This window comes from Musca domestica, unplaced genomic scaffold (assembly GCF_030504385.1).
Source record: "Musca domestica strain aabys unplaced genomic scaffold, Musca_domestica.polishedcontigs.V.1.1 56, whole genome shotgun sequence".
In the NCBI taxonomy this organism is placed as follows: Eukaryota; Metazoa; Arthropoda; class Insecta; order Diptera; family Muscidae; genus Musca; species Musca domestica.
In genome coordinates this window covers 2,536,458-2,563,342 of record NW_026712356.1, presented here as the reverse complement: position 1 = coordinate 2,563,342, position 26,885 = coordinate 2,536,458, and the positions used below count along the sequence as shown (strand labels likewise).

The 26,885-nt window shown below is 34.3% G+C and overlaps 1 protein-coding gene across 2 annotated transcripts in view; it reads left to right on the top strand.

The window, feature by feature from the left end:
• LOC101891780 (Y+L amino acid transporter 2) overlaps positions 1-25,622 on the top strand; it is a 61,301-nt gene extending 35,679 nt beyond the window's left edge. For both annotated transcript variants that reach the window (XM_059128632.1, XM_059128633.1), the window contains exons 2-10: positions 5,610-6,007; positions 19,424-19,670; positions 20,149-20,222; positions 20,317-20,462; positions 22,026-22,240; positions 22,306-22,535; positions 22,600-22,852; positions 23,045-23,106; positions 24,168-25,622. In XM_059128632.1, the coding sequence (XP_058984615.1) occupies positions 5,741-6,007; positions 19,424-19,670; positions 20,149-20,222; positions 20,317-20,462; positions 22,026-22,240; positions 22,306-22,535; positions 22,600-22,852; positions 23,045-23,106; positions 24,168-24,170 (1,497 nt within the window). In that variant the 5' untranslated portion in view covers positions 5,610-5,740 and the 3' untranslated portion in view covers positions 24,171-25,622. The remainder of the gene's footprint in view (positions 1-5,609; positions 6,008-19,423; positions 19,671-20,148; positions 20,223-20,316; positions 20,463-22,025; positions 22,241-22,305; positions 22,536-22,599; positions 22,853-23,044; positions 23,107-24,167) is intronic.
• Positions 25,623-26,885: the final 1,263 nt, after the last annotated feature.

Below are 26,885 nucleotides of genomic sequence, written 5' to 3'. Positions count from 1 at the left end.
GACGGACATCGCTAAATCGACTTAGAATTTTACGCTGATCAAGAATATATATACTTTGTTGGGTCTGATATGAGTATTTCGAGGAGTTACAAACGGAATGACAAACTTAATATACCCTCCATAGTATGGTGGAGGGTATAAAAACAATGGGATATTCCTTAAAACTACAAGACAAAATGATATTTGCAACTTATTTATCAACTTTTATAATCTACACAACACTGACCTCTTTGGCAAGTAAACACGATCATTTTGATTGTTTGCAAACTGCTGGACAACGAATGTTTTCTTATTGGAGAAAACCTAATTCCGCAGTTCACCACTTTCGGCCAAACGAACCAACTCTTTAGCTCTTTTGAGTCTATTTTCTTTTTGTTGAAGAGTAAGTTCTTGCAGTTTTTGGAATTTCAATGGCTTCAATGGCAATGGCTCTGCTGATGTGGCTGTTTTCTTCCGTCCACTTCCTTGACGTCGGGCTACGCTACCAGTATCACGGTAACAAGCGATGGTACGAGACACTAAAGATTTATTCACATTTAAATGCTGGAGTTCTCTATCGATAGCCACTTGTGGTTTTCCAGCCAATTATTAGAATATTAAATAGTAGAGTTAGACCCACAGTTCTTTTGATCATCTGCTTACAATCACATTCTGGGTCGATGTATGCATGTCCGTCTGTCCATGTATTTTTGTAAGCAAAATACAGGTCGTATTTATTGTCCGGAGATAATAGGTCAAAATTTAGATAATGCTTCCATATATATCTTCGCCCAATTTGTCTTTTATTTTCACCAAATTTGTAATATTAATCTAAATACGATGGTATTTGGCATATATAACCATAAGATACAAATACTACATTTTCTTTTGAGTGAAAGGATAGGGCTGAAACTCCGAAATTTGATATTGAGGTCGATCTGTTGGTTTGTAGGGTTTACATATGGAGATATTGAAATAGATTATGATAAAAATTTAATATGGATCCATCTTGCAATGGTTTTACTAATATTCTCCTCGGTTAACTTAAAAATGAAAGATTTTGAAGACTTTTTGACATAAAAGGTAATTATTTTCCAATTAATCTTTCCAAAAAATTGTACTCTTTGAGTCCTTAAAAGGACTAACACGAACTGCTAAAACGAATCTCAAATTTTAAGGTGGACTTTTTGTTGAAGAAGGGTACTTGTAAATTTAGAAGTATTATTTTTACAATTTAATTATTTATTTTTTTGGTAGGGCATATAATAGTCCGACAAGCATGCCAAAATCCTGTTTATAATTGGTTTATCATCATTTTTCTAGTTGTACCCTCAACAATATATACCTTCTCTAGCATATAACATTTAAGACGGCGAAAACGTACCTAGTCCAAATAATGGTTTTAGGCCCTAGGTATCTTTGGACCAAATCCGTTTGGAGTGGATTTAGCGATGTCTGTTTGTCTGGATGGTGGGCACGATAACTCTCATAACTCTCAAAGGGTACACCATAATATTTTTGTCAAACTTAGATCGAGTTCGGAGATGGGCAATATCAGTCCACTCCTTCTAGTACCTCCCCCACAAAATGTCGAAATTTTCAAAGAAAATATTTTGCTGCCCAGAAAGGGAAAGGATGATCGGATTTCGCTCCATCTTTGCGAATCCCAATATTTGCAAAAGTGCTATGGCAGGTGGGAAAATGAACAAATTACACACACCACAATACTTATATCAAACCAAGGTCTGGTGTGAAGATGGAATATGTCGGTCTCCTTCTTCTGGTACCTCCCTCTCAAAGGGTCAACATTTTTAATAAACAAAGCGATTATAAAATCCGAAATAAGTATCCGGTTCTCTTTAAATTGTGCACATCCCATTATTTCCACTATCACAAGATCTGCCGTAAAGATAGAATATATCGGTCCACTCCTTCTAGTAGAATTTGAAATAGCCATGATGCTCGTAAAACGTGAAATAAGCTCCTTGAATTTCACACATCTCAATACTTCTACAAAAAAATATCTGCTGTGAAGATGGAATATATCGGTCTCCCACAAAGGGAAAACATTTTCAATATCCTTTTAGCTCATAAAAAACGCGAAATTAATATCCGAGTCCAATCAGAATTGGTGCATCTCAATATTTCCATTTTGTCTGGTACCTCTCCCACAAAGAGTTGAAGATTTTGAAAAACAAAACTCTCAAAGAAAGCAAAATAATTATCCCACTCCCTTCAAATTTCACACCTACAAACATTTTTGCTAATACAAGAAGTTGATATATATCTGCGAACTCTCTCTGGTACCTCACGCACAAAACGTCACAATTTTATCTTAACCAGAAAACACGGGTGAATATCGGATTTATGGTTTCGCATAAAATTGGTTATAGATGTTCGATTTTCTTGTAATTTTGTCATACCAATATTTGTATCTGTATTAGATGAAGCATAACAAGTAAAAAACATTAAATTCGGCCGGACCAAACTTTTAATACCCTCCACCTTAGGGTAAAGGAAACATTAGAACCCATTGTGTCCCATAAATACCAATTTTTAGACATATTCGTGGGAAAGTGTCGCAAAATCATAAAAATATTGCATATCGGGAGGTACCAATATATGGGGCTATACAAAAACGTGAACATATACATACAATACTTCGGCAAGGGATCTAGAATCCATTAGGACACAAAAATACCAATTTTTAGACAAATCAGCGAAGAAATGTGGCAAGAATCATCAAAATATTGATTATCTGAAGGTACCATGGAGCTATACATACAATGTTTCGCCACCACAGCCAGAACCCATTATGTCCAACAAATACCAATTTTAAGACGTACGACAAAATACCGCATATCGGGAGGTACCATTATATGGGGGTTATACCAAATCGTGGACCTATAAATGCAATCTTTTGCCACCAGAGCTAGAACCCATTATGACCAACAAATACCAATTTTTAGACAAATCCGTGAAATATATGGTATATACCAAAACGTGGGCGGATATACAATAACAACCATCCTAGACACAATACAAATTATTCTGCTAAATTTTGACGCTCTATGTCAAATAATGTAGGCTGTATCGTGATTTCAACAGACAGACGGACAGCGTTAAATCGACTTAGAATTTCATGCTGATTATGAATATATATACTTTATGGGGTCTACAACGAATATTTAGGGGTGTTACAAACGGAATGACAAAGTGAAATATTTCGGTACATCACGCACATTTTAACATTTTCTAAAAATTATCAGAAATCTCTTATAAAGTGAAGGAAGTAGTAGATGTTGTCCAAACCTTACACCTCGCAATATTTATATCATATTTGCTTAGGACCGATACGAAATGGACAATTTAGGCCCATTCCTTCGAATCCTACTCCATAGAATCTCAACCACTTGAATATCATAACACAAGTCAAAATATATTTAAATAATCGAACATTGGCTGAGGGTATACATCTTTCTGCAAAATCGACTGATACGTCTCTAAGCTAAGCTTTTCATTTGATTATTGTTATCACAATAACATTTGTACAAATATAGAAACTAGAGCAGATTTGAGCTGTTGTTTTTGCTCTTTTTATAGAATTAATCAACTGACATTGACATTAAACTCGACTTGAACAGTTGGGATTAACTTATTAATTTGCAGTAAAAGATACGAAGTATAATTTACATAAGTACGGAAAAAAAAGATAAAAAATTAATAAATGTAAAAAAAAAAATCATAAGCATACGAATTATTTCAGAACTACTAGAATGTAAAAGTTTTCACAACGATTAGCGATTTTTCCTTGGTATTGAAAAAAATGGCAAAACTAGTAGATGCTTGTAGCTCCCGTAGCAAAGCAATATTTATACCCTACAACACTTTGTGTTGGGGGTATTACAAGTTTGATTGGACCAAAAATTATGTAACACCTCGAAATTCGAAATTTAGAATAGAGGTGGGGTTAAGGTCAGAATAGAACCCTATTTCGTTTGGAGATGATCACATAATATTTAGGGGTCGAAATTGACCAAAAACTGAAAAAAATCCTGATTTTGCAGTTATTCTACAGGTCGCAATTATGGACCAATCGACGCGGAAATTAGCATGGGGCTAGAGCTTAGGGCTTTGATGGTCATCGGGTAATATTTAGTGGGTGAAATAGACTATAACATTTGTGTTAAATTAAAAGTCAATTTTTCCATTAAACCGCGAATATTTTTAGTCCCGGCGAAATCACAAATAGACGAACAGGTCAATTCTGACCGTTACCGTTAGATGCCGATAGTAAATATATCGGATATATATAGCGAAATATATACAATGTGTATAAACAAAGGAAGGGGATGTTAACGAAAATGCTTATATCTCAAGAATGGCTGTACCGATTTTTACAAATTTTGTCAATTCAGAATGCCCTCTTGACATAAAAGTATCAAATCTAAAAAAGCGCAAAAAATATGCCAATAATGATGTTAATATAGATTTTGTAGTATTTTGTGTCATTTTTTTACTTTTTTCATATTTTTTATCGCATGCGATTTTTTCAATTTGACTTATAATATTGGAGTGTATATTTTGTAATATTTTTTCACCTTACAGCACAGGTTGGGGTTATTAAATACAGATTGCAATTATCGTCCAATCCTCGCGAAAATTGTCATAAGTGTAGCGTTAGGCTCAAAAGGGCTAGTCCTATTGGTTTTAAAGATGTCCGCAATATATTTGGGGGTTGAAATGGACCAACAACTAAAAATGTTCCTGATTTTGCAGCCGTTATAAAGGAAGGAATAGAAACCAAAGGACACGAAATCTCGCATGAAGTTAGAGTTAAGGACGGCGGGTGGAATGGAGCACATTACTTACGGGCGATATGCGAAGTACACAAAATGCAAACTTCTGACTTTTTATGCTGATTTCGTTGACGAATATAGCCAAATATCGTAGACAAGCAAATCTTATAGATGAGTGTAAATTTGGAATACAGAGAGGACTCTTACTTTTGGAGATGATCGCAAAATATTTATAGGTTCAAATGAACCAAAAATAGAAAAAATTTCCTGGTCAAACAATTGAAGCCACTAAACTCGCCTGAGAAGAGAGTTAAGGACAGGGAAGAATTCTAGCATTTTGGATGACCATTGAATTATATTTAGCTTTAAAATGGACCACAACAACTAACAAGTGCGTAAATATTGGGCAAATTTTCCTGGTCAAAATGCTAAGGGTAATATGTAGGCAGTGTTCCGTGACATCATTTCAAAAGCGAAATCTTCCAAGGGGACATAAGGGGGCTTCTAATATATTGTAATGTTGTAGGGTATCACATGGTCGGCCCCTCACGACTAAGGCTATAGTCTTACTTACTTACTTATTTTTTATAAATAATTTCAAGAAATGTATAACCTAATTTTTTTTTTGACTCCAAAACACTGTGCAATCTTCGCCATGTTACGTCTATTTATTCCTAAATACTAATTTGAAAAGTAAACACAACACAAATATGTTTATTCTAAAATGTTTTTTTTGGAATATCTTACTCAAAAGCATCTCCCCGAACATCTCACTCTTGCAAAGCTAATCATTTCACCATTTAATTTCTTCCTCTTTCTGTCTATTTTCAGAACCAAAAAATAAACAATAGCCCGGTACGAACATAAGCGTGCAAGTACCTACTAATTAACATTAATTGCTGCGTGGTCAGTCGGTGAGTCGTCAGTGAGGTAAACCACGCCACACCACTGTTATCATCATCATGGAGACTGAATCATTAAATCGGAAAAATTCATCGCGGAAAAGTTCCGTTGTAAATGGAAATGGTGAAGCTGCACCAAAGGTGGAAGCCGATGGGGGCGGTGAAGTGACACTGAAGGCCAAAATGAGCCTTATCAACGGGTGTACCGTTATTGTTGGATCCATTATCGGTTCGGGTATTTTTGTATCGCCCACAGGTGTCCTCATGTATACCGGCAGTGTAAATTTGGCTCTCATTGTTTGGGTGGTATCCGGCATTTTTTCAATGGTAAGTAGGAAAAAAACTTATTAAAACTCGAATTATTTTTAATGGTTTATTTTTTTTAAGTAAAACTCAAATTTAAGGAAAAAAAAACAATAGGGACAAGATTTTTAATATTTTTATTTCATTTGTTTCACTTCGAAATACTCGTCGCAAACCACATAAAGTGCATATGTTCGGAGATCAGCATGAAATTGAATTGAAATCAATATAGAGGTTAAATTGTTCATGTCAAGTGAAATGTGTAATATTCGTCCAAATAGGATGTGTTTCAACATTCAGTCTAGAAATAAGTTCTTCAAATTTGGAGAAAATTCGGTTCAGATATAGTTATAGCTCCCATACATATGTTTCCTACGATTTGGGGTTTTATGCCCCTCATATGCACTGCACAAGAACGACATTTTGTACCAAATAACTTATGAAACTCAAAAATACCTCTGTCAAATTTTATCGAGATCGGGTAAAATTTGGATATAGCTCTCATGTATATCATTATCAGATATCAGGTTTATTGTGCACCAAATGGCTATTATCAGTTCAAATGGACTGAATTTTGGAAATTCCAACCAAATTCGTCCTAGAAACAAGTACTTCAAATTTGGAGAAAATCGGTTCAAATATATCATATCTCGGTTCAGATATATCAAATATTTCTCAAAAATACCTCTGTCAAAATGTATAGACATCGGTTCAGTTTTTATATACCTTCGATATGCATCTTCATCCGATTTCACGGTTATTATTCACCATATATGGGCTTATATTACCAAGTTGGAGAGATTTTTTCAAAATTCAACCGAATTTGTGCATTTGGTGAAACTTGGTCCGGTATATCTGTTATGGGAGCTCTTCTAAATACACATGTGGTATAGGGTACCTATACTTTACCTATACGTTTACGGTTTTTTTTTTCAAAAAGTGGAACTTCCCAGTATTCTAATTTTTCTTAATGTTTTTTTTTTTTTTTTTTTCATTTGGTTGTTTTTCCAAACAAGTCTTTCTCTATAACAGCATCTAAAAAATTCGATCCAAACGTATTTCTTTTCTATTAATATCTGAATTTGCAAATATGGATTTCCAAAAAAAAAAACTTTATATAACATCCTCTTGATTGTGGTACACAAAATTCCACCTCCATTACGTGTGGCATTAAGTCACCAATATTTAAATCAATTCCATTAAAATGTTAATTTTTAAACAATGCATCTCAGATTTTAATAATTATAATAATAATAATAATAATAAAATTCCCACCTGTGCTAGCCAACTAGTATTTAGATGATTTATAAGGCGAGCAACAAAAAACAAGCAGTAATTTGTTTACTCCGTACATGTAAACAATTGCTAAACAGCGAAAACACACACCCCAAACGACCAACCACCTGAGACATATTCACCGAACAAGAATAAAGCTAATTGTTAGGCAACTGAAAATATTACTTATAATTGCGATGTACACGCGCTGTGCATTTGGCAACAACATCTGTTCCACCGGTGGACACCGCCATGCCCACCCCAAACTTAACAATAAATACCACCCAATCCATATGGGGATAATATTCTAATGAATGAAGACTATCGTTCAGGTTGTCTCAATCTAAATAGCTCAGCGTCTGGCAATTATCGATTGACTATTGTCACCTGTTGCTGTTCCTGCTGCTGCCACTATTATTTGCATTCTTATTACCATGATTACACGTTGTACAAGTTTCATCTTCTTCTTGCCATACTTGTTTCACCGGCTCACTTATAAATAATGCAATATTTGTTTGTAGTTGAGAAAAAAAAGAAATTAAAATGTTATCGATGCTTCATGCGTTAATAGAACTAGTTTAAATCGGTTTGATGGACTTACGTAGAAGTCGCAATGTGGTCGAGGAAAGTTTAGAGAAATCTGCATTCGAAATTATAGTTCTAAAAAAATGAGACTCTGAGAAATGAAAAAAATTTAAATAATAAAACAGTCAGTTCGACCGTGCCGAACTTTGAATACCACCCACAACATAAAAAATAAATTTGTAAAATTTAAAAAAATTCCGTTGAAAAATACTGCTAAGAACATAAAAATGTCGAAAATATGGAATTACCATTTTATTGCCATAGATAGATCTAGACAATATTCAAATACGATTTCTTAAACATCAAAATACCGAATATTGGAAGGTACTATTATATGGGGGCTACACGCGGACTTCCATTTTTGTGTTGACAATTTTCTGTCCTATGAAGCAGATCTCACTGGGAACACCAAAATGGAAAAAATTCTGCTGATAAATGTTCAGGTCCAAAACACAGTTCAGGTTCAGGAAAGTTCAGGTCCAAAACACATGTGTGCCAAATTTCAACTTTCTATCTTAGTTCCTTCGGAAGATAGCATGATTACAACAGGAGGAAGGACATGGCTAAATCGAATTAGAATTTACGGTGAGATTAACAAAACTGCAACAAAGTCTAAAGGCAGAATTTTTACATTTTTTATACCCTACACCACAAGGTGGTCAGGGTATTATGTCTTTGTGCATTTGTTTGTAACAGGCAAAAGGAAACGAGATAGATCCATAGTTCCTTTTGATGATCTGCATAGAATCACTTTCTGAGTTGATTTATGCATGTCAGTCCGTCTGTCCGTCCGTCCGTCCGCCTGTCCATGTATTCTTGTGAACAAAATGCAGGTCGCATTTATTATCCGATTGAGATGAAATTTAGCAAACAACATTTGTTTGGCCCAAGGACGAACCCTATTGAAATTGGAGATAATCGGTAAAAATTTAGATATAGCTCCCATATATATATTCGTCCGATTTGCCTTTTATTGTGCACCAAACGTGTAATATCAGCCCGAATAGTATGGAATTTTGCACATACAACCAAATTATGCCTGAAAATAAGTATGCCAAATTTTATCGAAATCGGTTCAGATATAGCTATAGCTCCCATATGTATTGTTCATCCGATTTGTTATTTTTGTCCTTCGCAGCCGTAATATGCACTCTATAACAACAGTATTTGGGGAAATATATCAAATGCAGCTCAGAAATACCTTTGCTAAATTTTATCGAGATCGGTTCAGATTTGGATATAGCTCCCATATATAACTACGTCCGATTTACCATTTATTGTGCACCAAACGTCTAATATTTGTCCAAATGGGATGGAATTTGGCACATACGAATTTAGTCTAGAAGGTAGTATGCCAAATTTGGTGAAGATCGGTTCAGATATAGTTATAGCTCCCATATATATTGTTCATCCGATTTATTGTATTTGTTACCCACAGCCGTAATATGCACTCCGTAACAACGATATTCAGGGAAATATATCAAATACAGCCCAGAAATATCTTTGCACAATTTTATCGAGATCGGTTCAGATTTGGATATAGTTCCCATATATATTTTTATCCGATTTCAAATTAATTTCGCACCAAATGGGCAATAAAAGTCCGAATTTAAAAGATACAAATGCTTCGGCATATTTAGTCCTTTGAATTTTAAATTATAATTATAATCACGCTATGAGTATTATTGAATTCTCCCATAAAAACTTTTTATTATTAAGTGGAACTCAACTAAATTAGCAAAGTGGTGTAGGGTATCATAAAGTCGGCCCCGGCCGACTTTAGGACTTTCTTTACTGTTTTTTTTTTAATTTTATTGAATGAAAGCAAACATGGCAAAAAGAGCATCAACTTTTGGAATAAGTTTTGAATTGTTCGAATTGGTCATCTTTGGCACGAGTTATGGCCTTAAAATGGCCAATGAAACCGTCACACGCTGCCAGAATCTTGTTCTGCGGTATTTTGGCACATTCCCGGCGAAGCGCTTGCTTGAGGTGATCGACACTTTGGTATTTTTTTGCGCCAACCTTGCTTTCCAAAATACTACAGACACAATAGTCCAACGGATTGGTATCCGGAGATTTTGATGACCATTGTGCGCTGGAAATGAAGCGAGGAACCTCATTCTGTAACCATTATTGGGTGGCGCGTGCTGAGTGCGATGGTGCTGAGTCCTGTTGGAATGTCCAAGGTCTGCGGCCAAAATGTTTGCGTGGCCAAGGCTTTAATACACCCTCCAGAATATTTTCGCAATAATATTCGGCATCTATTCTGATGCCACGGTCGATCAATACAAGCGGAGAGCAACCATCGGCTGTTATGGCGCCCCACACCCCCATCCCAATGACGGGCGCTTGAGTTCTGGTGGCCAATCGAAGGTGCACATTTTCAGCTGACCTCATTGGCAAGTTACCATGATCATCTTGTTTGTTTACAAACTGCTGGACAACGAATGTTTTCTCATCGGAGAAAACCAAATTCGGCAGTTCACCACTTTCGGCCAAGCGAAGCAACTTTTTAGCTCTTTTGAGTCTATTTTCTTTCTGTTGCGGTGTAAGTTCTTGCACTTTTTCGAATTTCACTGGCTTTAGCTCAAGCTCAATTTTCAATGTTTGCCGAATGAAATATTGCGATATGTTCAGCTCACGAGCCATTTTTCGATTACTGCCACGCGGGTTTCGATCAAGTCGCTTCTTTACTTTTCAAACAATTTCTGCTGATGTTGCTGTTTTCTTCCACTTCCTTGACGTCGGTAACAAGCGATGGTACGAGACATAAAAGATTTATTCACATTTAAATGCTGGAGTGCTCTAACGATAGCCACTTGTGGTTTTTCAGCCAAATATAAAGAAATCACACTATCACGCTTGTATTCCATCACGAATAACTTTTTTATCGAAAATTCTCATCAAAAATTTTTTGGGTCTCTCTTGGTATCTGGATCTGAGATATGGAGGTTGTTTTGGAAATGTGTACAATAATTTTTCGAATAATACTAAGTGTTACCGAATTGGGTGAAGGGATAGAGTTGAAAACGTAAAATTTTATGTTACGATAACTGTTGGTTTTTAGGATTGAGATAAGGAACGGTTTTGCAAATGATTACTAAAATTAAACGACAATTACTAAGTGTTACTAAATTTGATATTGAGTGAATGTATAGAGCTGGAATACCAAAATTAGCTATTATATAGTCTATATATAACGGTAGCATCCGATATTTGCGAATCGAATGAATTATGAATGAATATTACCTAATATTATTCTAAAACTTAGGCAATATATTTTAAGAATATCTGAAAGTTGAGGGTTTGTAGATTTTTGTTTTTATTCTTCACTATTTTCCAAAAAAAAAAAAGGAATCTTTGTTATTGCTGCCCACCGCCGGATAAATGCGAAAACAAACACATTACTAGTATAATTAAATTACTTATTTACTCATTTCATCGTTTAAATTAAATGGCATATTTTTGTTTTGATCCCATTCCTATTTCTCACACTTCATAAATAGTCAAAGACCCTGGCATACCATCATAACCAGAAGCGAAATAAGAAAATGTCGGCATTTCATTTTGTACAAGGGTTTTGTGCGTGGCATCTATACATATATATGTGTGTATGTATGTTAGAGGCTCTGCCGCAGGCATTATCAATAATGAAATTACTCTGAAATTCCTTAGATGTCACTACAAGAGCAGGAAGTCATAACATTCACAGTTTTATTGAAAGGCAAATATCTCATTACTATTCTCTTACCATCATTCGCCTGTGAAGAGTCTCTGAAGTCGCCACCGCCGCCTCTCCAGTTAAGGAGTCAAACAATATTGAGCATTTCTCAAGTCAAGGCGTTTGTGGGCGGTTGGATTTCAATACTTTTTCTTCACTTTGTTGTAAATTGTTCATACTCTCTGGCACACTTAGGAACATCAAGTGTCAATGTTTATGGACAACAACGATGTCGGTAACGACGAATTGGTATGACATCAACGTCAAGTCAAGTTGTCGATTGTCTGTTGCAGCCCACTATGGCCATAACAACGTGTTAGGAATTTCCATTTTTTTTTTTTTCATTTTAATTGATTTTTCAATTTTTTTTCTTGTACGTATGTATTTCCGTAAAAAGAAAAATCATAAGTTATGATTGTTCCTTTTTCATCCTAAATGACTGGAGTGGGATAAATTTATTTTTGATGAGATATGAAGTATTTTTAAAAATCGTTTATTTCTTTATTACACCTTACATATTTGAAGGATTGCACTCTATTACAATCATATGTTTAATATTTAAATTCAAGGTCAAAGTTTTTTTATCGAATCGTCTTAAAAAACTGACAGAGTTACACTCGTGGATATGTAAGAGTACCTTGAAGAAATTTCAGGGCTATCAGATCTACGCACTTTTATATCTTAAAATTATATATCTTATAAATTAAAACAAAATCCTAAAGAAGTAATATCCGTGATGATTTCAAAATAATTTTAAAGAATTAAAAAAAAACTGTATAGAAGAGGGATTAGTGATAACCAGGATTTCAGAGTGGAGCCAATTTTGATTAAATTTTGATTAATTGTTCGGACTTTACTCAAATAAATATATACCTTTTTCGGAACTTCCTATTCATATTCAACTAATATACACAAATTTAAAAGTAGCTTATAGAAAAATATTTGGACTGGGTTGTTCGAAAACACTGCCTAAATAGGGTCCGTATTTAGCCAGTGGTGTTATGGTTTAAAATTCGAGGTAGTAGCACCTACAATGTGCAATTATGAAGTGACAGTGTAATAGTAGAATTTTGAAATTTGAAATGTGAGTCACTGTTGGAAATGTACGGCTGTTTTTATACCTCATATATTTTATACATTTAGACCCCACAAAGTATATATATATTCTTGATCAGCATAAAATTCTATTTTGATTTACCATTGTCAGTCCGTCTAGCCGTCTGTCCGTCCTTGGAAATCACAATAGTTTCCGAACGAAATAAAGTAGGTTGATAAAATGGTATAGCCACCATTTGATAGTTTGGTGATTTAAGCGGCATTATTCTTCAAATTATTTTTCAAATTTGCTATTTAAAGCTTTAATGGGTACTACAGCCTATTACGAAAAATTATCTGTGCAGATCCACGTTTTCGTATAGCCCCCATAAAACGGTACCTCCCGATATTCGGTGTTTCGATGATTTTAGCGACATTATTCAGCGGAATTGATTCAAATTTGGCATTCGAAGTTCGTAATGGATACTACAGCCTAAGACAGAAAATTGTCTGTGCAGGTCCACGTTTTCGTATAGCCCCCATATAACGGTACCCCCCGATATTCGGTACTTTGGTGATTTTAGTGACAGTATTCATGTGAATTGTTTCAAATTACGTATGAGAAGTACGGTCTGTGACAGAAAATTGTCTATGCAGGTTCAGGTCTTCGTATAGCCCCCATATAACGGTACCCCCCAATATTCGGTGTTTTGATGATTTTAGCGACATTATTCAGCGGAATTGATTCAAATTTGGCATTCGAAGTTCGTAATGGATACTACAGCCTAAGACAGAAAATTGTCTGTGCAGGTCCACGTTTTCGTATAGCCCCCATATAACGGTACCCCCCGATATTCGGTATTTTGATGATTTTAGTTATATTATTACATTTTTCAAGTTTCGCATTTGAATATTGTAATAGCTTATAACAAAAGTTGCCTATGCAAGTCCACGTCGTCGCATAGACCCTAAAATAACGGCTACATTCGGTGTTTTTAAAATTTTAACAGAATTTTAAACGGATTTTATTTTTTTTGAAAATTGCCAAATTCGTTGCAAATGGTGGAGGGTATTCAAAGTTCGGCCCGGCCGAGCTTACAGCTATTTTCTTGTTAAATATACGATTTGGTCCAATTGCTTTGAATCTTAAAATTTTTTTCAAGCTATGAGAAGATTTTTTTTTTTTTGGATAAGAATTGTATATTTTAAAATATTCTAAAAAATTATGGAATATTTCTCAAAAACCTTTTAAAACATCGTTGATTTTAAAAATATTTTTTGTGGCCAAAAATCGTCTTTCTTTTAAGAAAATATTTTCAAGAAATTGCATATCAAAAATCACATAGTTTTATGAATATTTATTCAACAAACTGCTGATCAAAAAGTGCAGATTCTTTTAAGGAATGTCTTAAAGAAATATCGCGTTTAGGCAAATTTTCATATTAGTTCTGTGGACAAATGTTTAAAGCCTATTGAAGGTTAATTCGTTGGATACATTTTCTGACCAAGTTGTTTATTGATTTGTATTATAAGTTTTGTTTCTTATTGCTTAGTCTCGTGTAGTAATAGGGCTAATTATCTGTAATTTGAATAACTTGTGGTATCTATGATTTGTGTAAAATGCACAATTTTCTGCCACGCGACTACACAATGTTACAAGATCAACGATAATTAACAGATATGATTCATATTAAATTCAGGTTGAAATTAATGAAATAATTTGAGTCTTAACTGTGCAACAATTAGAAAATACAATGATTAAATCAATCACAAACTATATTCGCGATTTATTGAACTTCCGACGATTGAAAACACAGTAATGTTTAATGATATTATATAGGGTTACCCATATTCGGCGGACCCATGACTCTTTGGGCCCATTCCAATCGACGAGGCTTGTCCGCAGGCAACATTCTTTGCGTCAATTGAATTTTGTACGGGAACAAATGCAAATCAATGCGAATAATCCGTTGTAAAGTGGACCGAGCCATCCCAAACTGCTGAGAACGGCGTTTTTGGGATGTTCTTGGGGACCTCTCAACACTGGCTCGTACGGCAGCGATATTCTTGGCCGATCGCCTTGGTCGACTTTTATATGGCCTCTTCGGATTAGAAAGAGCCTTACTAGTCGAACATTTTTCGTATAAACGCTTAATGGTGTTCTTTTTAATGTTTTAAAAGCACGTTGAGTTTTCACAATTGACTTCTTCTGTTGAATGTAAATTTCAACTATTTCGCGTGGCGTGTATTGGTTCATGGTAAAAATCTGCTTGGACTGACGCTTCAAACGCGGTATGTCATTAAGCGATGTGACATCTCTGTCAAAATTTTGGCGTTGCCAGATGGGTCCGTCGAATATGGACAACCCTGTAGTATAAAATCAGGTCATTTACAGGGTTAGACAAAAAAAACTGCAAAAAGGTCAAACACCATAATTTTTGCACTTTTTTTAATTTAACGAATGAAAGCAAATAGTATCAAATTTTAGAATAAGTTTAGATTTGTTCGAATTAGTCACCTTTGACACTAATTATGACCTTCAAACGGCCAATGAAACCGTCACACGCTGTCCGAAAGTTTCTCTGCGGCATTTTGACCCATTCCCGGCGAAGCGCTTGCTTAAGGTGATCGACACTTTGGTATTTTTTAGTCCAACGGATTGGTATCCGGAGATTTCGGTGGCCATTGTGAGATGGAAATGAAGGGAGGATCTTTATTTTGTAACGATTCTTGTGTGGCGCGTGCTGAGTGCGATGGTGCTGAGTCGTGTTGGAATGTCCAAGGCCTGCGGCCAAAATGTTTGCGTGCCAAAGGCTTTAATACATCCTCCAGAATATTTTTGCGATAATATTCGGCATTTATTCTGATGCCACGGTCGATTATTACGAGCGGCTGTTATGGCGGCCCGCACCATCATCATGGCTGACGCTTGAGTTCTGGTGGCCAACCGAAGGTGCACATTTTCAGCTGACCTCTTTGGCAAGTAAACACGATCATTTTTATACTAAAAATAGTATGGAGGGTATATTAAGTTCGTCATTCCGTTTGTAACTCATCGAAATAATCATTTCAGACCCAACAAAGTATATATATTCTTGATCAGCGTAAAATTCTAAGACGATTTAGCCCCGTCCGTCCGTCTGTCCGTCTGTTGTAATCACGCTACAGTCTAAACAAATTAAAATACGAAGATAAAATTTTGTGCAGATCTCTCTTTTGTCTGCAGGCAGGTCAGGTTCGAAGATGGGCTATATCGGTCCACATTTTTCAATAGAATTGTCTTAAAATCCACACAAGTAGTTCCTTGTGGGTACTATATACCTCGGCAGAGAATTATCTATATAGGTCCACAATATCGTATAGTCCCCATATAACGGTACCCCCACGGTATTAGGTATTTTGATGATTTTAGCCACATTTTTTAATGGAATTGTTTGAAACAAAAGGAGTCCCTTGTGGGCATTTTACCCCCTCAAAAAGAATTGTCTATATAGGTCCACGATATCGTATATCCCCCATATAACTGTACCCCCCGATATTCGGTATTTTGATGATGTTAGCCACACTTTTCAATGGAAATGTCTTAAAATCCACACAAATAGTTCCTTGTGAGTATTTTATCCCCTGAGAGAGAATTGTCTATACAGGTCCACGATATCGTATATCCCCCATATAACTGTACCCCCCGATATTGGGTACTTTGATGATGTTAGCCACATTTTTCAATAGAATTGTCTTAAAATCCACACAAGTAGTTCCTTGTGGGTACTTTATACCTCGGCAGAGAATTATCTATATGGGTCCACAATATCGTATATCCCGCATATAACGGTACCCCCCGATATCCGGTATTTTGATGATTTTACCCACATTTTTCAACGGAATTGTCTGAAAATCCACACAAGGAGTTCCTTGTGGGTACTTTATACCTCCGCAGAAAATTATCTATATAGGTCTACGATATCGTATAGCCCTCATATAACGGTACCCCCGATATTCGGTATTTTGTTGTTTTTAGCCACATTTTCGTATTGTCTCAAAATCCACACACGGAGTTCTTTGTGATCACTTTACCCCTGAAATGGAATTGTCTATAGGTCCACAATCTCGTATATCCCCCATATAACGATACCCCCCGATATTCAGTAGTTTGATGATTTTAGCCATTTTTCCAATGGAATTGTCTGAAAATCCACACAAGGAGTTCCTTGTGAGTACTTTACATCCAGACATAGATTTGTCTTAATAGGTCCACAATATCATATATACCCCGTTCCTATATTAGATATTGTAAAGATTTAAAATAAAATTCAAGGGATTTTATTTTTTTGAAAATTTTTCTAATTCGTTCCAAACTGCTTTTTTAATTTGTTTTGTTTACAAAACTACTGAACAACGAATTTTTTCTCAATTTGGTTTTAAAATGTTTGCCAAAAAAATCGAAGTTCAGACAGTATTTTAGTTTTACAAAAATATAAAATGAGAAATATTATCTATATATATAAATGAAAGTTGTGTTAGTTACTACGCGTATAACTTAAGAACCGCTGAACTGATTTTAATGATTCATACAAATTCGGAATTGTCTCTTATCCGAAAAGGATAATATCCAAAAAAATCGCGTAAAAATGTGATATGTTAACATTTTCATTTTGACTTTTGAAATGTACAATAGTAATGTTTTATTTTGCATGATTTTTTCCATTTTGACTTACTTTTTTCTAATGTACATTTGTAGTGTTTTTTATATTTTATTTTTGAATTCGAATATTAATATCAATTTATTTAATTGCCTTGATTTCTTGAGAACTGAAATTGATAACGGGTTACATGGAAGTGTAGTACCGAATTATGTGGTGGCGAAACGGAATAGATGATACCGAAATAATTTAATGCGGTCACACCAAAGTTAAAAGATAAGTACTTTTTCAAAATCGTTAAAAAAATGACGAAAAAAGAGATCTCATTGCAACAAATCTCAAAACGGGAAAATATCGAAAAAAATTTCCAATGGAATTGAATTTTAAAATAAAAGTACATTCTATTGACAAACTTTGTAAGGATCTTTAAACAGTTGCTGTAAAAAATCAGCGAACAAGTTAAAGATTTTTTCAATTTTTTATTCTTCTTTTGTCAATTTTTTTCAATTTGTAATATCATATTGAATTCAGTGGATTTTTTGTGAACAAAATAAAGAATAATTTTTCACTATATACAATTTTTCACCAAAAAAATGAAATAAGTGCGAAATACGATGGTAACTGACATCTACCTTTCAACTCCAGGGCCTACATCGTGCTTCAGCTGGAAGATGCGTAGACATTTAAACAAACAAAAATGACCGAAAAAGACTAATGGGGCTTATTTCAAAGCGTGGCCCTACTTCTTTCATGTGACAATAATCCGTCCAATGAGAGCTCAAAATGCAAAAAATTTTGGGAGTACAATCAGTAAAATACCAAATATAAAGGGTGCAAAATAGTAGAGCGAATGGGACTTTTAGTAAGAAAAGGATTTCTATCTTTCCAAAAATTCTGCCTGAACATTTAAGATACCTTAAATCGCTTTAGCAGGTCATGATATCGATCATAAATAATCATCGTATGATTTAAGCCATTTTTGGAGTCTTCGCCATTTTCTTCTATTTTTGGCCCTTATTTGGCATCTTTGTTTCTAAGGGGGGTAGAGAACCTCTTCGCATAAAATTTTCGGAGTAGGGCCCATATTGGTCTTGACCACTAAAAAATTTTATTTATGCTACCCTGGGGTAAGGAACCATCGTACAGATAATTGCCACATAGAAATTTATTCATGTAAAGTCCCCACATTGGAGTATCCCCAAGTCCACTTTCACATCTAATGTGTGGTCAGAAAAGAAAAATTTGTATTCTATTGAATTTGTAACCCCCAAGAGAATATTGGTTGGGAACGTAGATTTGGGATATACATCTATATGAAATAAATTGTGAAAACATGAACAAATTACAAATATAAGAAAGTAGCACGGGACCGAATATTTGTTGAATCGTCATTAAATTATACTATGATGAAAAATATGGACTCCAACTTACAATTTAAATGGCAAATAAAATTAATTCCCATCTTACGGTAATGGATGTAAAATAGCTATATTTTTGATTTGGCCTCTATTTGTCATCTTGGATTATAAGGGGTGAAGAAAGTTTTCAATGTAGGTCGATGTTTCGCATTTTACCATATTTCAAAGGATTTGGCTAAAAATGAGTATTTGGGGATGAAAATCTTACACAAAAATTTCAACATATCTACAAATTTTAGGATTTTCTCCATGTAATAGTATCCCCTCAAGTCCACCTTTTGGCGGACAAACAGACCGACATGGTTAGGGGGACTTATGAGGACTCTAATGCACAATCTGAGGTGCTAATGGGTTCAAAAAAGTAATTAACTTTGCCTATTCTTAAATCAATTAGCCCTCAATTACGAGTTGTACAAAGTACAGTAAATTCCAAATTACTGCTCATTTGACTAAAAATTAAAAACTAATCGACCAGTACGTGAACATTTATAACATTCATATCTTTGAATAATCATGCTTTGACAAATATGCATAATAGACAAAAACTATGGGCCGGCAACGCGGACCGGGCCAGCTAGTTATATATATTTTTATTAGGAAAATATTTTCCATTTATTTTTTACTTTTTAAAAACCAATTATTCCAAATATGCCTCAGTTGTGCTTTGTTCTCTCCCTCCCAGCATCATTTCAGTTTATTTCAAAAATACTATTATTTTTTTATTAAATTTCAATTTTAAATATATTTCGATTTTTAATTTCAGGTTGGTGCTTATTGCTATGCGGAATTGGGCACAATGATTACAAAGTCCGGCGCTGATTATGCCTATATCATGGAAACGTTTGGTCCATTTATGGCTTTCATACGTTTGTGGATTGAGTGTATGATTGTGCGGCCGTGCTCACAGGCAATTGTGGCGCTCACATTCAGTGTGTATGTGCTGAAACCATTCTTCCCGGAATGTACACCGCCCGAAGATGCAGCCCGACTGTTAGCTGTGTGTTGTATATGTAAGTTCTGATGTGTTTTTTTAAATAATTAATAAAAAATCATTTTAATGCGATGAGATTTGCTGGAGTTAATAATTTAAAAAAAAATAATAATATTAATTGATATTGACCCATGCATTACTAAATCAACCCATTACGTTTACTTGTTTATTTGCTTTAAATCACAAAGAATAAATAATTATGATGGCATGGAAACTCAGAAATGACTGTCGTAGTGTGATGTTAGCTCTTCTAACGAATGTAATTTTTGAAAATATTACATCATACAATTACTCTACAAACATATTAACACACATAAATAAAATAATTCTACTGTAAATAGAAATCGTTACTTTAAAAAAATATCATTCTAGAAACAGAAGACTATCCCTGTTTTCCTTATTGGAAATCCTTCCGCACTCATAAATTTAAATAAAATCCATTTAAACGAGCATTTTTATTTCTTAAGCCAACTAATGTCACTCTTTTCGCATTTTAGGTATCCTGACATTTGTCAACTGTTGGGACGTTAAATGGGCGACTGCTGTGCAGGATATTTTCACATATGCCAAAGTAAGTTAAACTGGATTCAACTGACCAACATCTTTCCCGGACACAAAGATAATGCCATAAACTGATTTGTCTCTATTTTATCTCCATTTATTAGCTGTTGGCCTTGTTTATTATCATTGCATCGGGCATTTACCAACTCTACTTGGGCCATACGGAATATTTTACATTTGAAAATACGGATACACGAGTCACGTCACTGGCGCTTTCGTTTTACTCAGGATTATTTGCCTACAATGGATGGTGAGTTAAGGGATAGGGTAGGATGAGAGGGAAATGGGCGAAATGGTAAATGAGAATATATTGCGTACGCATCTTTGACCCAGGATCTAGGATGTTATTGAAGGTTGCGTAATGCCACCACTTGTTGCTTGGCATTCTGTTTTCTTTTTTCGTTTCCTTGCAATTGGAAGTCATGAAATAGTCTTCTTATAAAAAAAATAGGATTTTGTGATTTTATTATTTTTGTGTGGTCCCTTATTACATGGCAAGCGATTGGAAAATAAAGAAGAAGACATGCAACTGGCAGTTGAAGTTAATTTAATTACGCTGATAATTGAATGATGCTGTCAGAGTAGTACATGATATTAAATAATAGCTAATCATGTTATTTTAAGATCTAAAAAAATACTTTGGATGCTTTGGCTATTATTCTTATTAAAATTTAATTTATATTTAAAGAAAATCTGCTTCAGGTCTTCTATGGATAGAAGGCTTTCTTCAGGTCTTCTATGGATAGAAGGCTTTCTTCAGGTTTTCTATGGATAGAAGACCTTCTTCAGGTCTTCTATGGATAGAAGGCTTTCTTCAGGTCTTCTATGGATAGAAGACCTTCTATGGATGGAAGACCTTCTTGAGGTCTTCTATGGATAGAAGACCTTCTTCAGGTCTTCTATGGATAAAAGATTTTCTTCAGGTCTTCTATGGATAGAAGTACTTCTTCAGGTTTTCTATGGATAGAAGACCTTCTTCAGGTCTTTTATGGATAGAAAACCTTGTTCAGGTCATCTATGGATAGAAGACCTTCTTCAGGTTTTCTATGGATAGAAGACCTTCTTCAGGTCTTCTGTGGACAGAAGACATTCTTTAGGACTTCTATGGATGGAAGACCTTCTTCAGGTCTTCTATGGATGGAAGACCTTCTTCAGGTTTTCTATGGATGGAAGACCTTCTTCAGGTCATCTATGGATAGAAGGTCTTCTTCAGGTCTTCCATGGATAGCAGACTTTCTTCTGGTCTTCTTTGGATAGCAGACCTTCTTCAGGTTTCCTATGGATAGCAGACCTTCTTCAGGTCTTCTATGGATAGCAGACCTTCTTCAGGTCTTCTATGGATAGAAGGTCTTCTTCAAGTCTTCTATGGATAAAAGACCTTCTTCAGGTTTTCTATGGATAGCAGACCTTCTTCAGATCTTCTATGAATAGAAGACCATTTTCGGGTCTCCTATGGATAAACAACCACTGTCAGATCTCTTATGCATAAAATTCTTATCGATGGAAGATCTCCTATCAATAGAAGACCTTTTTGAGATCTAATATGAATAGAAGATATTCTCCAGCTCTTCTATTTCGGAATGAAGACTGTATTCAAATTTTCTACGAATACTAGATCTACTTCAGGTTTTCTAGGGATACAAGACCTATTTCAGGTCTTCTTGAATGGAATTTTTAAGTCTCCCACCGTTGGAACACCTTCTACAATTTTGAAGTCAGAGTTATATATTTGAAAACCTCATTTTTTAAAAAATGTAGTCTTCGAATTTTCACTTATACTTCAAATCGTTTTATCCTTCCTATCTTCTTCCAGGAACTACCTTAATTTCATCATTGAAGAATTGAAAGATCCCGTTAAGAATTTGCCTCGTGCCATTGCTATTTCCTGTGTATTGGTAACACTAGTTTATGTCTTGGCCAATGTTTCGTTCTACACCATTTTGTCACCCGATGAAGTTTTGGGATCTCAAGCTGTTGCCGTAACCTATGCCGAAAGAGCTTTTGGTGTTATTGCATGGACCATTCCAGGTAAATGACAAAAGATTGTTTAGTTTTTGAATAGGTCTCACTACTTAACATTTCCCTTTTTGCAGTGTTTGTGGCTCTTTCAACATTCGGTGCTGTAAATGGTATTCTCTTGACCTCATCCCGTTTGTTCTATGCCGGTGCCAATGAGGGTCAAATGCCTGAAATTTTAACTATGATCCAGATACAGAGATTTACACCCACCCCTGCTGTCCTGGCCATGGCTTTGTTGTCGATGTTATATTTGACAGTTTCGGATATCTTTGCCCTTATCAACTATGTGGGCTTTGCAACATGGGTAAGTTCCTGAAACTTTTGTATAAAAGTATTTTTTGATTCATTCTTTTTTCAATATCCCACAGTTAAGTATTGGTGTTGCCGTTCTGTGCTTGCCTTGGTTACGTTGGGCCCAACCCAATTTGCCCCGTCCCATCCGTGTCCCCTTAGTCTTCCCCATCGTTTATTTGTTGGCCACAGTTTTTGTCACCGTCGTACCCATGTATGCCAGTCCTGTTGAGACCGGCTATGGCATTCTCATGATCATGTCCAGTATACCCGTTTATTTGGTATTTATTGCGTGGAAAAACAAACCAATGTGGTTCCAAAAGACTATGGGTAAGTCGGATTTTTTATTTAAATAATAAATACAAATTTTATTAAAATATATTCCATGTTTAAATTCAAATATCAACTCATTCGCTCATTGGGCTTTTTTATCCTAAGACGAAGAAGAAGACGGGAATAAAATAAATATTTATTCCCATTATTTTTATTTCCAAATCCTAATGTCCATTTTAATTTTTATAGGTGGATTTACCCAAGCATTACAGAAAATGATGATGGTTGTTCGACCAAAAAGTTCCTCAAAGGTTTTTATTTTTTTTATTAATTTCTTTCTTTTTTGGTTTTGGTTATTTTTCCTTGTGAAATCTTTATGTTTTATCTGTTTTCCCCGTTTTCATTGCATGCCTTCTCCATCCTGTTTTTCTATGCACAATCCTTTTTTGTTAAATATTGTTTTTCTTTGCACAAAATTTGTCCACAACATGTAGTTTTAGGATCACAAATATAGTATTTAGATAATGCTGAATGGAAATTTTTCTTCTGAAAATTCTCAGAGTTACAAAATGGAAAATGTTAATATTATGTTTGTTCTTACTTTAAATAAGAAGACATTTTGGTCTTCGATTATATTCGATTGTCTTCTATCAGAAGACCTTCTTGTCTTCCATGAGAAGACCTTCTTGTTTTCTATAAAAAGACCTTATTGTCTTCTATAAGAATACCTTTTCTATTCGAATACCTTTTATATTTCTATAAGAAGACATTTTGATCTTCAATTGGAAGACCTTGTGGTAATTCATGAGAAGACCTTGTGGTCTTCTATGAGAATAAGTAGACCTTGCGGTCATATATAAGAAGACTTTCTCGTCTTCAAAAAGAAGAACTTCTGGTTTCTTAAAAAAAACTTGAAATATTCCAAGACGTGCTGAGTTTTTTTATAATAATACCCCTAGTTCTTCTATAAGACAACCTTCTAGTCTTCTATGAGTTTTTTTGTTTTCATTGTAAAAATACATTAAGTTCTTCCCCAGAGGACTTTTTTCTATTCGCCTATAACAATTTTTGCTGTTTTAAAGAAGACCTGGCTCATTGTAAAAGCAGACATTTTAATACAATATAAAACATTCTAATATAATATATTTGTGACTCTGAGAATTTCCAATATTTTTTTTTGTTGTATATATTTCTAAATTAAAATTTATTTCAAATTGGTCTAAATTTTTCAAAAACTAGTAAACAATCTTTAACATTTCTACTAACCGGAATGGTGCATGGCGATAGAACTAATACTAATTTAAAAAATAGGAATGCATTAAATAATTTCTTATTAACATTTTATTCCTTATTCTCTCCCTCTAATTTACAGTAAGTCTAACAAGGTTTCTGCAGAAAGTTCTCATGGTCCTTGGAAAGACTAAACCAGCTCAGGTGTAAAACAAAATAGAATTTGGCAAATGAAATGATGAACCGGCAACCCCCCTTAGATACAGTGAGAGACATATGGATGCAAAACAAACAAGCAAATACAATAATAACGAGAAAAGCTGCTTTCAAACCGAAACAAAAACACAAAATGGCATTTACATATAGTTTTTTATGTTTATAAAAAAAATCTAAGGCTTTTATTATGAGTTTTTTATTTAATTTTATAATTTCTTTTTACAAGAGGATTTATTTTTCATTAAAGAAAATCAATAATATGTGATTTTGATTTAATAACAAATCGTAAAAATCGTGGAAAACGAGAAATTATTTTGTGTTACCCCAATAGAATGACATTACTTTTTATATAAAGAAATGCTTTTTTAATTATAGTTTTAAAAGTTAAGTTAAACAAATAGATTATGTTTAAATAAAATAAGAAGGACATCTCGAATGATATATTTTTTGTAAAGAAATGTTTAGCTATATTCCATGAAAGTATGAAAGCTGAACTTAACTGCCATTAGAAGAGAATACAACTCCTACTTAACAAAAACACATAACTTTTTATGAGAAATAGAACTAGCAAAGGATTTGTCTGATAACAACATAAATACACACCCATACCTGTTAATGGACCACATAAATTAAAATGTGCCCCTAATCCATCCCGCTCGAGTATTAACCAAAACCCAACATCATTTGAACATCACAAAACATATCCTCAAATAACCACAGATACCTTGAAATTTGCTACTCCCAGATAAATTGTAGAAGAGAGAATGTTTTTGTTATGAATATATGTTACAAAAAAAAACAAAAATACAAAAAATACAAACAGCAATAATTACATACATAACATAAATGTTTATTTATTAAAATGTTACAAATATTTGTTTAAAGTTTAAAAAGAAAGCAAGAGAAAGGCAAATAAAACACACAATATATTGAGAGGATGCTACATTTATGTGGAGAGGTATTTGAGGTGATTCTTCCTTCTAAAACTAACTTTTCTGAAATTTTATTCATTTGATTTTTTCCGAAGAGGATTCTGGCTCCATATTATATTTAAAATAAAACTGGCGATTGAAAGCATTGAAATTTATAACTATTTTAATCAAATACAAAATTTAACTTAACATTTTATGAAGATAATTATCGAGATTTTTAGGGCTATCAATGATTTTAAAACGTAGAGTCTATTTTCAAATGTTAAAGCTGATATGCATATAGATAATTTATATATGAAGCATAATAATCTTACTATCGTGCATGTCATTGGAACGGAATGATACCTATAATGTCCATATCTGCTTAGTAGGTCAGGGTGTAACCCGGGTCATGGACCCAGACTTTTGGGTCAAATATCCGGGTATCCAGGTCCGTCCCCCAAGAAAAATACAAAGACATAGAAGTATAAAGATGGGACAAGACAGAGTCAAAATATGGCAACCCTGTGAAAATACCTCTGTTGTTATGATATCATAGTTACCAATGTTAACTGATGTAAACCGCTAAGGGAATATACAAATTTTTGAATTTTGGACATTTTTGGATTTTTCAAACTTTGCTAAAAATGCATTTTGTCTAGTTTTTACAATTTTAGGTCTTTGAAAAATATACTTTTCAGGAATCAGGGTGAAAATTCCTACCACTGGAACAAAAATTTAAAAAAACCCGAGAGTTTTTACTGAACTAGAGTCCTTCCGTTAGGGCTTCATTTAATAACATGAACAAGTACAAAAAAGTCAAAACAAACCAATTAGGCAAAGGCTATAGACGTGCGGGGCCGACCATGAGATGCCCTACAATACGTTAGAAGCCCCCTTATGTCCAAATCCATTTTCGAAGTTTTTGCTCTCGAAATTATGTGACGGAGCACTGCCTAGGACATTTGCCGGGGACATTTGCCCAATATTTACGCACTCCTCCGCGCTGTTAGTTGTTGTGGTCCATTTTACAGTTAAATATTATCCAATGGTAATCCAAAATGTTAGAATTCTTCCCTGTAATGTTGGTATTTTTTCACTCAAAAGTAGAGGTCCATTCTACTCGCTGCCCTAAACTCTAACTTCATAAGAGATTTCGTGTCCTGTGGTTTCTATTTAAGACCTTTATAACGGTTTCAAATTCAGGAACAGTTTTAGTTGTTGGTCCATTTCAACCCGGACATCTTTAAAAGCAATAGGAGTGGTACTTCTGAGCCTAACCCTACCCTTGTGAACATTTTCGTGAGGATCGGATGATAATTGCAATCTAAATATAATAACCCCAATCTGTGTTGTAAGGTAAAAAAATATTACAAAATATACACCTCAATGGTATAAGCCAAATTGAAAAAATCGCATGCGATGAAAAATATGGAAATATAAAAAATGTCAATGTATTGGCATGTATTATGAGATTTTTTTTAGAATTTATACTTTTATGCCAAGAGTGCATTCTAAATTGACAAAATTTGTCAAAATCAATCTAGCCATTCTTGAGATATAGGCATTCTAGCTAACATTCTCTTCCTTTGAATATATATATATATATATATATATATATATATATATATATATATATATATATATATATATATATATATATATATATATATATATATATATCCGATATATTTTTTATCGGCATCTACGTAACGGTGATCATTTACCTTTTC